Below are 16352 nucleotides of genomic sequence, written 5' to 3'. Positions count from 1 at the left end.
TCTTTTTTTTTTTTTTTTGGTGAAAATACACATAGCCAAAGATACACCATTTCAAAAATTTCTACATGTACAGTTCAGTGACATTGACTACGCTCTTCGAATTGTGCTGTTATTCTCACTTAAGATGAAGGCTTACAGAACAAAACAGTTTCTCATTTAACAGTTACTACAAATGTTGCCCTATCACAATGGTTAACAATCTCACAACACATCAACAATATCCTTACTCAACCCTGGGTTCCCTATCACCAGCTTCCTTGTCCCCTTCTGCTTTCTGGCCCTTGTCACTGGACTCCTGTACCTCGTTAGTCTCATTTGGTTTTACGGGGCTGTCCACTCCCAGGTTGAACCGTGAACCTCGGAGGTAACTTCACCACTGAGCTAAAAGGGTGTCTGGGGGCCACACTCTTGGGGTTTCTCCAGTCTCCTTTAGGCCAGTAAATCTGGTCTGTTTTTTGTGAGTTAGAATTATGCTCTACATCCTTCTCCAGCTCTGTCCACAACCCTCTGTAGTGATCCTAGTCAGAGCAGTCAGTGGTGGTAGCCGGGCACCATCCAGCCGTACTGGACTCAGTCCGGTGGAGGCCTTGGTAGCTGTGGACAATTAGTCCTTTGGACTAATCTTTTCCTTGTATCCTGTTCTCTTCATTTTCCCTTGCTCCCAAAGGGATGAGACCAGTGGAGTATCCCAGATGGCCGCCCACAGTCCTTTGCCCATTTTTAATTGGATTATTTGTCTTTTTGTTGTTGAGTTGTTGAAGTAGTCTAAAGATTTTAGAGGTTAGACCCTTGTTGGATATGTCATAGCCAAAACTTTTTTCCCAGTGTGTAGATTCTCTCTTTACTTTTTTGATAAGGATTTTGATGGCCATAAGTGTTTAATTTCTAGGGGTTCCAGTTATCTAGTTTATCTTCTGGTGCTTGTGCATTGTTAGTTATGGTTTGTTTTCTATTTATGCCATATATTAGGGCCCCTAACATTGTCCCTATTTTTTCTTCCATGATATTTATCATTTTAGATTTTATTTTTAGGTCTTTAATCCATTTTGGGTTAGTTTTTATGTATAGTGTGCAAAATCTTTATAGATCTATTTTCAAGGTCATTAATTCTTCTACCAGTTCAATTTACTATTGAGCTCCTCTAAGGAATTCTTCATTACAGTTATTGCACTTTTCAACTCTGGAATTTACATTTGGTTCTTTTTTATAATTTCTGTTTATTGATATCCTCTTTGATGCAACATTGTTATCATACCTCCTTTTATTTCTTTAATCATGATTTCTTTTAGTTCTTTGAACATATTTGTAAGAGCTGCTTTGAAGTCTTAATCTGTTAAATCTGGCATGTGGTCATCCTCACAGGCAGTTTTTGTTGCTTGTTTTTTTCCCTGTGGATGGCACACACTTTCCTTTGCATGCTTCATAATTTTCTGTTAAAATATGAACATTTTAGAGCATATATTTTAGCAACTTTGGATACTGATCCCTTCTTTCTCTGGGACTTGTTAATTGTTTCCCCTTTGTTAGTGACTTCATTTTTCTCGAGCTGCTCTCTGTATTCTTTCTTTGCCTTTGGTTTTGGCAAATATGATTATGATATGTCTTGGTGATTTGCTTTGGGGGGGGATCTATCCTATATGAGGTTTGGTGAGCTTGTATTTTAAATATTATAGCTATTTTACTGAATTCTTTTACTATTTGTATTAGGTTTTTTCCCCTTACTTCCTTCCTTTCTTCCTTCCTTCTTCTCTCCCTTCTTCCCTCCCTCCCTCTCTCCCTCCTTCCTTTTTCTTTCTTTTGGTGGGGGGTTTCCCAGACATTCAATCATGACATACGCAAAGAGGGCTAGTTTTACTTCTTTCCAAGTCTGCTGCCTCCAATTGCACTCTCTGGTCTAACTGTCCCATCCTGCTCAGCCTGGACTCTGCTGCTGGGGGTTTCTTAGCACTCACTCCAGTGTTGTGTCTTGAACAGAACTGGGCATTTGTTGGCTTTGCATGTTCTGCTGGCCCAGATGGCTCTAGACCCCTGGATTTCGCCCTGGCCTGTGAACTGGAGGGTATACAGCCCTCCCTGCCCCTGCTGCCCTTACATTGTCCCGTTGCACTCTCCAGTGAAAACGGCCTGAGGGTGATGTGGACTCTCCAGTCCCTCAGATGCCATAGCACTTCTCTGCACTTTGCTCTGTAGAGACACTGACTGACCACAAGTCTCCCGGGCTCAGTCATTTGCCCCTACTTGCATACATTTGGAGGCATGTGGGGTACTATATCATCTAATTTTGCTGTAGGTGTTTTCCGTGGGTTTTTAGTTTGCTATTTTAGTCACTCTGTCAATTTTTATGGAGACATTTGGGAAGATTAGAAAATTATGCCTTTGTTCCACCTTCTGAATCCCCTTCCCAACCTCCTTTAAACTTGCTATTCAAACACTAACAGAGCTCTTCTCTTTGGAAAAGAATTTTCTTTAGAATGTGCACTGTATTAAAGATGGATCTGATGGTGCTCCAATTGTAATGAAGTGGTTTTTGATAAAAAATAGTTGGTTGTGGTTCCATTACACACTTTGGTGACACAATTTTTGGAAAAATGGCAGGAATTCCTAGGTCATTGACAAACTATATCAGAAAGACTTGGGAGACCAAATTCATGTTCAGAATTTAAATAAAAGTCTCAACTAGTCTTTATGGAAGGCTTCTTCCAGTAGTCCCAAATCCAGCAACCACCATGGATGAGAAAGGAAAATGGGTATCATTGAGAGAAAGATGCCTAAGGTGGGGAAGTTGGAGACGTTTTCCATAAGCATATTTCTTAAACTGTTATGTTTTATCTAAAAAATTCACACAGATTTTGCATTGCGCACCGTAATACATCTGTGCATATTTTAATATTAAAATATTTGTAAATACTTGTCATTGACTAAAATTGATGCTCTAGGAAGAGGTGTTATATTTGTCATATGGTTTCCCATGGCACAGGAGTACGTGTACTAGGCAGTGTGCTAAGTGCATGCGTATGTGAGGACTACATCCCATCATGCCTGTGAATGTAGGAGTGATGAAGGAAGTTGAGGCCCAGAAGAATTAAGTATCTTGACCAATTTTTCAAAACTGGCAAGTCCTAGAAACAAGTTTTCTGACTCCAATTCTGTTTCTCTGTATGCACTGTACTTGAGAGTATGGTGTGTGATATTGAAAAGGATAGCTTTGGTGCCAGAAAAGTTTCCCTCTTCCACTCCCTCACTGCCAAATATGAACAACCTTCAAGTATGGCTGGATGAAGCCCTTCCAAGGCTGGAGGACCTTGCCCCTGATGGGGAGCTAGACTCCAGCAAACCCAGCGAAGGTGCTCCCACCCACCTCAGAGTTGCTCGTGCACGAATCTCTTTCCTCATCCTCTCCTTTGTTGCTTTGAGCTGGGCCATGGATGGCGGACGAGCCCAGCGCAGACGGCGTGCTCGCTGCCGGGCGGCCAATATCTGTCAGAGACAAGAGCACTGTAAGCCCCAGGCTGAGATGACAGGAGTGAGGCACCTGGCAACCCTTCTAAGCCAAAGAGTAGGTCATTACCATGTTGTGCACTCTACCTGGTATTTGGGGAACACAGAGTTACTTTGTCCCGATGACATATAACAGGTTGCTGTGGGTGTGGGGGGAGGTAGCTCACTTTAAAAGTATGCTCCTGTCCCAGGAAAGTTTTTTTGGCAGGGATTGCAGCTGGGCCATTAAAAAGATTTACTTTACATGTGAGACACATCTAATACTATCAAATTATAGGAGCAATTATCTTTGGCATTTGTACAGAATTTTTTCTCAGAGACCCTCAAAGCGTAGAGAAGGCATTTTAAAGTGGAGTCTTAGTAAGAAATGACCTTAGTTTTCCTAGTTTTTAAAAAATGGATTATTGCTTGCATATTATATTTGTTTATAGTCAGGGCATAGCAGTGGCCAGATAAATCAATCCATCAATCCATCGAAGATATTCATTCGTTTCTCATTCCCACATTCATTCATTCAGTACTCATTTTACTGATCCAGGAAGGAGGAAGGGAAGGAGGGTGGGAGGGAGGGAAGAAGGAAGGAAGGAAGGAAAGAAGGATTTTCTGTGGGTCTGCTGAAATGCAAATTGTCTAAAAGTTTTCCAAAATCATGGTCAAGAACTACATTTCTTATTTGTTTCCATATTTTAAAATATGTTCATTTCCTTGATGTTCTAGTTTCTTTGGAACTAGGACAAAGGTAAGGAAATACATTTCCTGAGTTTACCTGTCATGTATATGTGTGCCAGGAAGCATAAGAAATTGAAATATATCCCATGGTTCCCACAAAACACAATCAAACTTGAATTTCAAGAATGATTTCAGATTGCATGAAGAGAATATAAAGTAGTTCTCTAAAGCGCAAATTAAAACTGTATAGCTTTCTCACTTTTTCAAATTCACTGGCACAGTCAGGAATGCCACAGCTTGAAGAAAGGGGGACACGGGTCTGGGAAAGTTGCTCCAATTCAAATTCTAAATCCTTGGTAGCATCACACAGAGACTCAGTAAAAAAGGCTTTGTCATCTTTTCTCTTCCAAGCAAAATTCAATGCCATCAAACATATCTAGAAGGAAGAACATGACAACCAGACCTGTCCTGCTGTTACCTAATCACAAATGGGACCCCACTTCCTGGTTCTAAACGTACATTTGTCATCACCTGCCTACTCATTAGGTGTGGCCGTGGGCTTCAGTTCTCTAAGGCTCTCTTTCTCCAAATGTAAAATGGGACGTTTGTGGAGATTAAATAACACACCATGCGGTGCTTAGCGCAGGGCCTAGCTCCCAGCTTATCCTCATTGCATCTTACATCAAGCTGTAATCTAGGACATTACCACAACGCTGCCGCTTATTTCCCTCTTCCTCTGGTTCATGGACAGCTGCTCTACCTTGGACGGTGTTCCTTACCATCAGTGGCTGGGTGACAAAAGCGCAGCTCACCACGGAGAGAAACAGCAGATGCAGCCACCGCACACACTGGGTCGGGCCAAACCTGCGCCAAGAGAGAGAGCGGCGGTTAGCGCCCCCTGGAGGGCAGCTGTTGTTATCTGAGCACCGAGATGAAAGATGAGACTTACGGGCCCTGGTGGTGGTGAGCAGGACCACAGCAGAGCAGGGGGCTTGTGGACATGGGGCGGCATCTTTCTGCCCACTGGAAGGTGGGGGGGGGGCGCTCTTCCGGACCAAAGAAGGGCACTGACCTCCCTGAAGGTGCTCAAGGAGAAAGAGAAAGGAAAATCCAATACACAGACACAGAACGGGGCACAGACACCGGAAACGGGAGGGAAGGGGGTGGTGTAGTAGTCACAACAATAATAATCATAAAGTTGACATCTGCTGAGCACTTGGTAGGTGCCAGGCACTGTGCTAACACTCAGTATTTCGTTCAGTGTTGCACTCAGTACTTCCTTCACCCCTCATAACATCCTATAAACTAAGTACTATTACCCCCAAAAAACCCATTGCCGCCGTCAAGTTGATTCCAAAGCGCTATTAAAACCCATTGCCGTCGAGTCAGTTCCAACTCATATCGACGCTACAGGACAGAGTGGAACTGCCCCATAGGGTTTCCAAGGAGTGACTGGTGAATTCGAACTGCTGACCTTTTGGTTAGCAGCCGCCTTCTTAACCACTACTCCACCACAGCTCCGAAACACTATTAGTACCCCTATTTTACAGAGGAGGAGCCCTGGTGAAGCAATGGTTAGGCACTTGGCTACTATCAGAAAGGTTGGCTCCACAGGAGAAAGATCTGGTGATCTGCTCCCATAAAGATTACAGCCTAGAAAACCCTATGGGGCGGTTCTACTCTGTCACGTGGGGTTGCTATTGGTCAGAATTGACTCACCAGCACCTAAGAACAACAACATTTTACAGATGAGCAAACTGAGGTGCAGAAAGGTTTTCAAGTAACTTGTCCCTCATCACAGAGTGATTCAATACATGCAACCGGGACAAAGGAATGAGCAGGGAACAAAGAGCTTTAATTTTGTGGCTCCTCTTCATGTTTTATGCAGAGTTGGGCCCACAGAGTCCTACAAAATCAGACCTGGGGGCAGGTAACATGGACCAGGGCTGCCCTGGGGTCCAGACGGCGGGTCAGCATGTGAGCATGTGCAGTGGAACTAAGTCTGAATCTAGGAAACAGGAGTCCCAACGCCTGCTTAGCAGGTGTACGCTTTTTCTAACAACCTGAGAAGACGAATGACACCCTCCACATGGGTGCACCAGCTCAGCACCTGGACCTCTTAGCAGCTTCATAACTGCCGGTATCCTTCCATCCTGGGGCGGTGGGTCCTGAAGCTTCTTGTCATACCTGAGAGTCCATCTCAGCCGGGACTGCAGTCACAGACCTGGCCAGGCCAAGCGACCACTTGGGGTTTGCATAAGATTTTGTTCACCCGGTGATTAATGAGGGAGAAAATAGCATAGATACATGTGGTAAGCACATTTCATGTGTTCCCAGAAATGCAGGGATTTCCCTACAAATGTTTGACTTCACTGAAAGGACTTGAGGATATTTTAAAAACTTTACGGCTCACCTGTATCCTAGAACTCCTGTTCCCAAACCACACGCTATGGACACCATTGTGCACAGGGCCCAGACTGCAGAGCCTGACCAAGGTGGAAGCACCCTCTGTCCTTGGGGAGCGAGGCCTGCAAGCCCTCTACTGGGTGCTGAGGAAGAACAGGACAGAAGGCAATGCTTTTAGTAGCACCAAATTTTACTAGCGTGGGACTTTTACGTTCTTTTCCCATTGTTGTCTTGGCTGAAAGGAAGCCCAAATTTTCCTTATCCCTCTGCACCCTTTAAGAGGCCCCCAGGGAACCCCCTCCCTAAGCCCACCAAGAGCCCCGCAACATCAGAGGCTGATGAACCAGTTTCCATTCCACACTCCGGACGACTAAGAAGGGTCACCTGGAGTCAGCAGGTTCTACCATGATTTGGATCAAGTCCCCACATGCATCAGGGCGGAGTGTGAGCTTCTAGGATGTGGCTTTTCTAGAGCTAAGCCCATGATCGGAGGGCTATTCCCTGTACAGTGTTTTCTGTCTCTGAATGGAGGACTCTGGAGCCATACTTCGACAAGGGAAAGCTCAGAGGTAGCTCCCCCACAGAGGGCACCTCCAGAGGCTGCTCCATAATTTAGGCAAAGCAGCACAGTGTCTAGACAGACGGAGGGGCTCTTCCAGAAAATTGGCATTGGGCAAATCTTGGGTGTGCTCTGGCCGGGCCAGTGGAGGAGCCCTGAGCTACAGCCCCTCAACCACATCCTCCCCGCCGGCTGTGTTGGGCAGGTGCCTGGCACTCTGCACTCTCGCTTCCAGGCCCAGTCCAACATCAAGCTTTCCGTGTGTGCGGCTTGTCCTGGTGAGCAGGATCTGACATGGTTTCTAGTTTGTCCCCGATTCCCTGCCGGTATTAGTGCCCTGAACTGAACCTAGCTCTCATGCCAGAGGCCTCACTCACAAAGAAACATTTTTACACCCCACCTTGTTTAAGTCCCTCTGCAACAGTGGGCACAACTACAACTTCCCCCCTTTCAACCGCCAGTGCCGCCCTCACCGCCATTACCCCACAAAGCAGCAGCATCCCCAGCTCCCGGATCTAGGGTTGGAGCCTGAGAAATCCATCTGCTCATCCACTCCACTGCCCAAGGCCCCACAGCCGCGTGCCAGCTCCAGGTCGCTTGCTCCCTGCTGCTCCCTGCCAGCCCAGGCTGAGACTGTTCCTTCTGGGGCATTACTCCTAGATACTTGGCCCTCCTTTCAGGCTCCAGGGACCCAGCCCCACTGTTCCTGCTTAATTTCCGTCTCCGCTGACTCATCCCTGAACTTCCAGAACAATCTTGACACTGCAGATATTCTTTACTGTAATTAGTATCAAAAACTGGAAAGCTTCAAATTTCAGAATGCTTTAAAAAAATGTAAAATTCTATCACTGACTTTTTAAAAACTGTAACCAAATGTATACAAGTCCATGCCAGAACCACCAGGATTTCGGAACACATGAGACACTTCCAGGGTAGATGTGCCTGCGCCCTGCTTCTAGGTGGCATTAGAACGTTTGCCCAGCTCCCCCTGCACTTGTCCCATTGTCCCCACGGCTGCAGGATGACACTGGACAAGGAAGGGAGAGAGCTGAGTTGCACGTGTAAACCACGCCCACACGCGGCCCTTGTACAAGTTGAGAGGAGGGGCCTTCCTTCTCCCCCTTGAGCAGACTCACCAGGGTCAGCCCTCCAGCCACTGTCATTCCCAGGGAGGATGTCTGATGCGTTACACTAGAAAAGAATAGTTAGGACAAGGTTAGTGTATCAATGGGGAGAGATTTACACGTAATGCTTTGTCCCAATAGCAGTGCCGTTTGTAAGCTTTCTTAGAGGTCAGGGGTGACACTGGTGGGGGCTGCACAGGCTTTGGGCTTTGGGATGGATTCTGAGAACGGGGTGCAGTGAGAAGAGGTGAGGTCTGCCTCCAGAGTCAGCTCCTCACGTCCTCAGTGGCGGCCACGTGTCTTTGGGGCAGTGATGGTGTTCTGGTGGCTGCTCACTGCAGTCGAGAGACCCCTCACCTGGTCTTGGGAATGCATGACCTAGACTCTGTCCCAGGCGAGGATTCTGGCCACAAGAAATCGGAATGAAACAGAACACTAGTGTGGTGTTTGGGGGAGCACTCAGAGCAGAAGAAGTGTGTATGAGGGGGTGGGGCAGGACACGTGAAAGGGACTGGAAGCCAGGCCCTAGGAGCAAGAGCTTATGCTCAAGAAATGGAAGCCATGGGTCTGTCGAACAGGAGATCTAGAGACTTGAAAAAATAAAGGCTGCAGTCATTGCTTAGGGGGCACGGAGTTTCTGTTAATAGTGGTGGAACGATCTGGAAGAGGATGGTGGTAATGGTGGGCACAACATAATGAACATGATTGATGTCACTGAATTATACATCTAAAAATTGTTGAACTGGCAAATGTTTTGTTATATATATTTATCACAATAAGAAAAAAAAAAAAAGGAGTTCTATGTGCCCTAAAACTCTTCCGTATGGAAGAGCCACACGTAAGCTGAAGACCCAAAGGAGCAAAATACCAATGGGATAATGCGGTTGAGGTATTTAGAAATTACCCTTCAAATGACCCTGCATCACAGCCACATCTGTCCCACTTAAGACCTAGGGTGGCGCTCACCCACCATGGGCACAGCTTCTCCAGGACCCCTCCTTCCACAGCTCAGTTCTCACAGGGACGGCCCAGCCCCATTCTCTCCTGCCCTTGGCTCATCCTCTAAAATTTCACCAGCACACACAGTTGGCTTTCTGGTTCTTCGGGGCTGCATGCCTTCTGGTTTCTGCTGAGATTCCTTCTCCTGACCCTTCCCAAACAACAGCCCCACCATGGCCTCTGGCCTGAAAACACAGTCCTCCCTGAAGGACCCCCCTCTGTCCACCACCCTTGGCCAGCATGGGGTTTTCTGCAGATTTGTCATTGTCTCCAACCCACCTGGGGCCTGACCCATCCGTGTCAGACCTCAGCCATGGGAGGGTGCCAGGGAAATCTAACTGGTACAATGTTAAACTAGAGAATTCCCTCCTGTACATAATTATCTATTTACCTTATATTTCTTCTGTGCACCTCGTGTCCTTCCATTGGAATGAGGACCTGATTTAAAAAAAAGACAACTGTATGATGCCATCCTATGGGGCAGGTCTACTGTGTCCTATAGGGTTGCTATGAGTCGGAATTGACTGGATGGCAATGGATTTGGTTTCGGTTTTTCAGTATGATGCTAAACCAGAGATTTGGGTAAAGTTACTAGAACAGTGCTTTCTTCTCCTCCCTCCTGACTCCACCTGGACGAGCCTGTCTTGAGACACAGGAAAGGACCAGGATACGGACTTCCCAAAGCTGCTATTCTGGGGCGGACTCAGACAACCCTTCACACACACCCCCGAGGCTGCTCTCCAGAAACAGAGCAGCTTGAGGAAAGAGTTTAGCTGAAAAAGTAAAAAGAGCCTTAAGAGAAATATCGCTAAATCTGGCCATACAAAATTTTTTAAAAGTAATAATCTAACTCGAATAGCAATAGCAACCGGGAGAAAATATTCACTACTTATTTGATCAAAGGCTTGATTTACTTACCATCTGAAAAGCACTTACATGTAAGGAAGAGGGAGGGATTTGGAAAAGTTAATACACACATGGGCAAAAGAAACGAACAGATCACAGAAAATGTTAAAATGGCTTTTAAACATATGAAATAATGCTCGACGGCTCTCATAATTAACACAATGGAAATTAACACTGTGGTTGCTGTTGTTGTCATGTGCCATGGAGTCGATTCTGACTCATAGCGACTCCACATGACAGAGTAGAGCTGCCCCACAGGGTTTCCTAATCTGTAATCATTACAGGAAGAAGCCCTGGTGGCTCAATGGCTAAGCACTCAGCTGCTAACTGAAAGGCTGGTGGTTCGAACCTACCAGCATTCCGCAGGAGAAAGACCTGGCAATCTGCTCCTGTAAATATTACAGCCTAGGAAATCCTATGGGGCAGTTCTACTCTGTCCTATAAGATCTCTATGAATCAGAATGGACTCGACGGCACACAACAACAACAGTCTTTACAGGTGCAGATCACCAGGTCTTTTCTCCTGGACAGCCCCTGGTGGGTTCCAACCACTGACCTTCGGTTAGCAGCCAAGCACTTGACCATCGCGCTACTAGGGATCCTTAAAATTAACACCAGGAGTTACAATTTCTACTTGGTAGATTGGCCAAAATATCAGCCACAGGGGAAGGGTTTCTTTGACCGTCCGCTGTCAGACTTCATTTTCCTGTTGTTATAGTTTTTACACTTTTTCAGGTTGTTAAATAACACACTTACCCTGAGTCCCCTTCCCTAGCACGGCCCTCAGCCTGCAGCCAGGCTCCTCTCTGGATGGTCCTGTGGTGTCCTGCAGAAGGAAGGGGTGTTCAGAGCTAGTGTTCACCTGCAGGCAGAGGAGCTCCTTGGGAGGGCAGGGGCTGCTGTTCAAGGCCACTGTACCTGGCTGAGCCGGAAGAGCAGCGACAAGAGCAGTGCCCCGGGAGAAGCCAGAAGACTGCACAGGAGGCCTGTCCTGAAGGAGCCAGGGGTGACGTGGGTGAGGCCGATGTCCAAAGAGAGCTGGAATAGTGCAACCTCAATGTTACACCAACCCACACACAATCATTTATAACTACACATACATCTAATGTGAATGTACACAACATGTTTAATAACGTTCTCTCTCCCTGAATTGTTGACCTTTCATTCCAAGGGTAATCATTCCCATTTTCCTCCCATACAAACCTTTTGGATTGAACAAGTGTTTGCTGAGCACCCACCTCCCTCCAGGTCATCGTTACTGCAGTCCTAGGCAAGAGGCATTGATACCCACAGTGAATCAATGAGCAGAGAGATACGCTGAGTGGCCCAGGGTCAGACTACTCACCACGTCAGAGGAGAAAGCCAAGCTTGGGTTTCTTTCCCATGTGCATACAGGGGCTTCTTGCTTGCTAGCTGATGCTATTTCTTTACCATCTTTTCACAAATTATGTGCACATATTCTTCTTTTTAAGAAAAAATTCTACTAATATATTCCTGTTATCCCACATTTTCTGAACACGGGAGCAGCTACTCCCAATCTCCAACGCTTGGATGGTGAGTCCTACCCCTGAAACCACTGCTGTCTCCAGCCCCTAGTCATATTTCTCGAGCCGTACAGGGGCCCTTTGAACCCAGTGGGGTGGAGGTCCCACTGTTGGCTGTGTGGTTGTCAGAAGAAACAAATGTCAACTGTTTTCCCTTGCCTAAAAAGTCTTGCTATGACTTTTTTTTTTCCCCAGGAAAGTCAGGCTCTCCATTTTCCATTTTGCGTGCTGGCACTTATTTAAAATTAGTCTCCACACCTCATGAGGGATGACTAGACTAGAGCTACAAAATGGCACCCAACAGCAAGTGTAACCATCAGAATTGATTTTTTGGCCAGAGAAAATTTTTTTTAATTGGAATTATTTGCCAACATTAAAAAATATATATCCAGGAGAGTTCTCACCAGAAAATCCTAGTTGCCAACACCTGAGAAATCTTCCCATGTGGCACCATGCGGAGGCAGGGCAGTGCTTGCTTCACCCAGAGCCCCCTCCTTGCAGACCCTTCCCAGGCTCCTCCTTGACCCACGTCACCTGTGTGGCCTCTTGAGGCTCGAAGGCTGCTTCCCCTGGTTAAAACCTTTTTTGAGGCCTTGAATTTTGCTAATGCCTTAGTCAAAGAAGGTTCGCACTGTAGGCCTGTGATTGGGGAGCCACTTGCAGGAAAGAAGGAGGCTCCCACCTGCTCATGCTGTGCAGCAGTGAGCGCGGCGGTGAGACAGGAGTAGGTGCACAGCAAGGAGAAGCAGACCGTGAGCCGCTGTGTGTGCAGGTAGCTGCTGTATGAGGGCCGGCTGTACACTGAGATCCAGACATGGACATCCTCCAGGTACTCTGTAAACTTGGCGTATAGAAGCTAAAACAGGAACCGCAAGAAATGTTATTTATGGACATACCACGTTTGTCTAAATGTAATAAAATCTTAGTTGATGGTCAGTAATTTTCTGAGCAGAGACCCCAAATGTGTCATTTTAAAATCTCTTGGCTCTGCTATTACAGTCCTCTCAGCGTATCCGCTGGATGCCCGGTGCCTATCAGGTGCAGGCGGCCCTCCATATGGCATTCGAGCCACACTCTGGACTTGGCACTGCTCCCCTTCTGCTGGGACTTCCTGAGGTCCTCTGCAGACATTCTTTCTGCCTCTGTCTCCCTTTCAAATGCCTTCAGCCCAGCTTGGAACGACCTTCTGCCTAGAGCCTCTGCTTATAAACCCTCACCTGGCAGAACCAATCCTCTCATTTGTGTTCCTACTAGACTTTTTTTTTAAAAAAACTTCCATTTTCTCACTTTCCCTAATAACACAGTTACTGCTTCATGAACTTTGAGTGCAGTGAGAGCTGGGGCTGTGCCCAAAGTCCATCTCAGTAATCTCCATAGTGTATGCCACAAGGTGGGTGATACATTGCTTAGGGAATTGAGCTGGATTTGTAAAGTTTCAGTTCAACTCAAACAATGCTTGGTGCTCAAGATTGTTCTAGGAGAAAATAATGGTAAGTAGAAATGATATTACAGGATACAAGCAGAATGCAGAAGCAAATGCCAGCAAAACAAATTTAACAGAATGAAAATATATCCTGAGGTGGGATTAAGATGTCAGAGTAGTCAGATGCTTCCGGTGGACCCTCTTACAACAGAGACCTGAAAAAAACAAGTGAATCAATTATATATGACAATCTAGGGGGCCTGAATATCAAAGGTAAAGCTGAGGAACTGGACTGAGTGGCAGGGGGAGGGAGAGACAGTTCAGAAGCAGTGAGGAGTTCCCAGACTTGACCCAGCAAGAGCCTGAGCTCTTCAGGCCTGATCAGCTCATGGGTGAGAGGTGAGGCAGGCAAGCAGCAGTGCTCAGGAGGTGTCTTTTCTGCAAAAGGAGAGACCCAGAGGCAGAGAGTCTACTTGGCCACCGAGAACCAGTGAGAAGCAGCCTTTGATGGGCGAAAGATAAGTACTTGCATCTGGCCTACCACGCGGCTCAAAAACACCCCCTTGGGGAAAAACCTCTCTCCCATTTACCTCCCTGATCCCTGCTCTGCACTGGGTCCTGGACCAGCTTCAGCAATTGCTGAGTCCCCTGGGCTGGAAGAAGGATTGGTCACATGCCCTGAGCCATTCTCCTGACCTTGGACAGTGAAGAAATTAACAAACAGGGGCGAAAATAAACTGTCGGCTCCCCTAGCCAGAAACTCAGGGTAGGCACAGCTCTTTTGTTTAGACACAGGAATAAGGGATCCACAGACTCTGAGTGCCTTTCCCCCTGCATAGACTTGTGTGGGCCCATTTCAACAACATAGGCCCTCATTACCGCAGTACAACAGGGTATATACCAGAAGTCTAACTTCAACTGTTTCAGCTGTGAAGTGGCAGGTTCTTGACATTTGACACTGCTCTGGCCATTAAGCAGGGTCTTCACCTACCCACATCAGGGGCCTGAGGACTGGTGGCTCCACCCATGCCACCTAGCCACCTGCAATAGGGGTCCAAAAATAAGAGGTGCCCCCCAGTCCTTACGGCCAAAAGCACTGGGCGCTCATAGTATGGCTGCAAAAGCCACCCACCTACGCACTCTAGGGAACAGGGACACGCTTTCCTCCAGGACAGTTGGGGGCAGCCGTCAGCTCCCTGCCTTGCTCAAAGTGTGTCTCCCTGCTGCAGCCAGATGGCTGTGCCTACACCAATCACCTGTCTAGCACTGTACGTGAGAGCCTACAACACACACTTGGTGACTATCTACCTGGGCACCTGAGTTGAATCTATACAGGAGGAGTGGGCGGACGCCTGAGCTCACATACCTAGTAACAGATCTAACCACCTGGTGACAGGTCATTAGAGCTTCAATGGTGTGAAAATCAAACTAGCTCATAGAAGCAGCCTATTTGGGCATATCAAAACAAAACAAGAAGCTAGGAAACAGTAAGCAAACATAAATAAATATAATAATTTATTGATGGCTTGGAGATAACAGTCAATATCAAATCAGGCAGTCCATGATGGCTTCAGCAAGCTCCCAAAATACAAAAGATTAATATACAGAACTCTTCAAGAAATTAGGAAAGAAATTAATCAAAATGCAGAAGACACAATAGAGGAAATTAAAAAGATTAGAGAAGAGCATAATGACAAATTTAACAGGTTGCAAGAATCCACAGAGAGACAGAAAACAGAAATCCAGAAGATTAACAGTAAAATTTCAGAATTAGACAACTCAATAGAAAGTTATAAGAGCACAATTGAGGCAATGGAAGTCAGAATTAGTGAGACTGAAGATAAAGCACTTGACTCCAACTTATTTGAGGAAAAATCAGATAAAAGGATTTAAAAAAATGAAGAAACTCTAAGAATTATGTGGGACTCTATCAAGAGGAAAAACCTACGAGTGATTGGAGTACCAGGACGGCGTGGGGGCGGGGGAGATAACAGAAAATACAGAGAGAATTGTTGAAGATTTGTTGGCAGAAAACTTCCCTGATATTGTGAAAGATGACAAGCTATCTATCCAAGATGCTCACTGAACCCCACATAAGGTAGATCCCAAAAGAAAGTTACCAAGACATCTTATAATCAAACTTGCCAAAACCAAAGATAAAGAGAGAATTTTAAGAGCGGCTAGGGATAAACAAAAAGTCATCTACAAAGGAGAGGCAATAAGAATAAGCTCGGACTACTCAGCAGAAACCATGCAGGCAAGAAGGCGATGGGATGACATATATAAAGCCTTGAAGGAAAAAAACTGCCAGCCAAGAATTATATATCCGGCAAAACTGTCTCTCAAATATGATGGTGAAATTAGGGCATTTCCAGATGAACAGAAGTTTAGAGAATTTGCAAAAACAAAAACAAAATTACAAGAAATACTAAAGGGTGTCCTCCAGTTAGAAAATCAGTAACATCAGATAACAACCCAAGACTAGAACACAGGGCACAGCAACCAGATATCAACCCAGATAGAGAAGTCACAAAAGTAAATCAAAGCTAAAACACTGAAAATAGGGAAATAGATGTCAATATGTAAAAGACGACAACATTAAAACAAAAAAGAGGGACATAAAAAATGTAGACACAGATTTTTCATATGGAGAGGAAGTCAAGGCAATATAAACAAATAAAAGACTGGTATAAACTTAGAAAAATAGGGGTAAATATTAAGGTAACCACAAAGGAAACTAACAGTCCTACCAGTTAAAATAAAAAACTAGAAAAATATAAAGACTCAGCAAATACAAAATCAGCAACAATGAAAAAGGTGAAAAGAAATACATAAGAAAAATGACTCAGCACAGAAAATTAAGTGGAACAAAGAAACTGAACAACACACAAAACAAGACATCAAAATGACAGCACTAAACTCACACCTATCAATAATTACGCTGAATGTAAATGGAATAAATGCACCAATAAAGAGACAGAGAGTGGCAGATTATATTTAAAAAAAAACACAATCCGTCTATATGCTGCCTATAAGAGACACAGCTTAGACTTAAAGACACAAACAAACTAAAACTCGAAGGATGGAAAAAAATATATCAAACAAACAACACTCAAAAAAGAGCAGGAATGGCAATATTAATCTCTGACAAAATAGACTTTAAAGTAAAACCCACCACAAAGGATAAGGAAGGACACTATATAATGATTAAAGGGTCAATACAC

The 16352-nt window shown here is 45.4% G+C and overlaps 1 protein-coding gene across 1 annotated transcript in view; it reads right to left on the bottom strand.

Moving 5' to 3' along the window:
* Window positions 1–16352, bottom strand: part of PKD1L1 (polycystin 1 like 1, transient receptor potential channel interacting) — a 145432-nt gene that overhangs the window by 47906 nt on the left and 81174 nt on the right. Inside the window, exons 30-36 of the mRNA XM_012559424.1 lie at window positions 12388–12561; window positions 11080–11199; window positions 10918–10987; window positions 6581–6716; window positions 4947–5031; window positions 4427–4603; window positions 3359–3477 (exon numbers count right to left, since the gene is read on the bottom strand). Of these exons, the coding sequence (XP_012414878.1) occupies window positions 3359–3477; window positions 4427–4603; window positions 4947–5031; window positions 6581–6716; window positions 10918–10987; window positions 11080–11199; window positions 12388–12561 (881 nt within the window). The remainder of the gene's footprint in view (window positions 1–3358; window positions 3478–4426; window positions 4604–4946; window positions 5032–6580; window positions 6717–10917; window positions 10988–11079; window positions 11200–12387; window positions 12562–16352) is intronic.

The sequence above is a fragment of the Trichechus manatus genome, unplaced genomic scaffold (genome assembly GCF_000243295.1).
Source record: "Trichechus manatus latirostris isolate Lorelei unplaced genomic scaffold, TriManLat1.0 scaffold00247, whole genome shotgun sequence".
Taxonomy (NCBI): Eukaryota; Metazoa; Chordata; class Mammalia; order Sirenia; family Trichechidae; genus Trichechus; species Trichechus manatus.
This window is presented reverse-complemented; position numbering and strand designations above follow the sequence as displayed.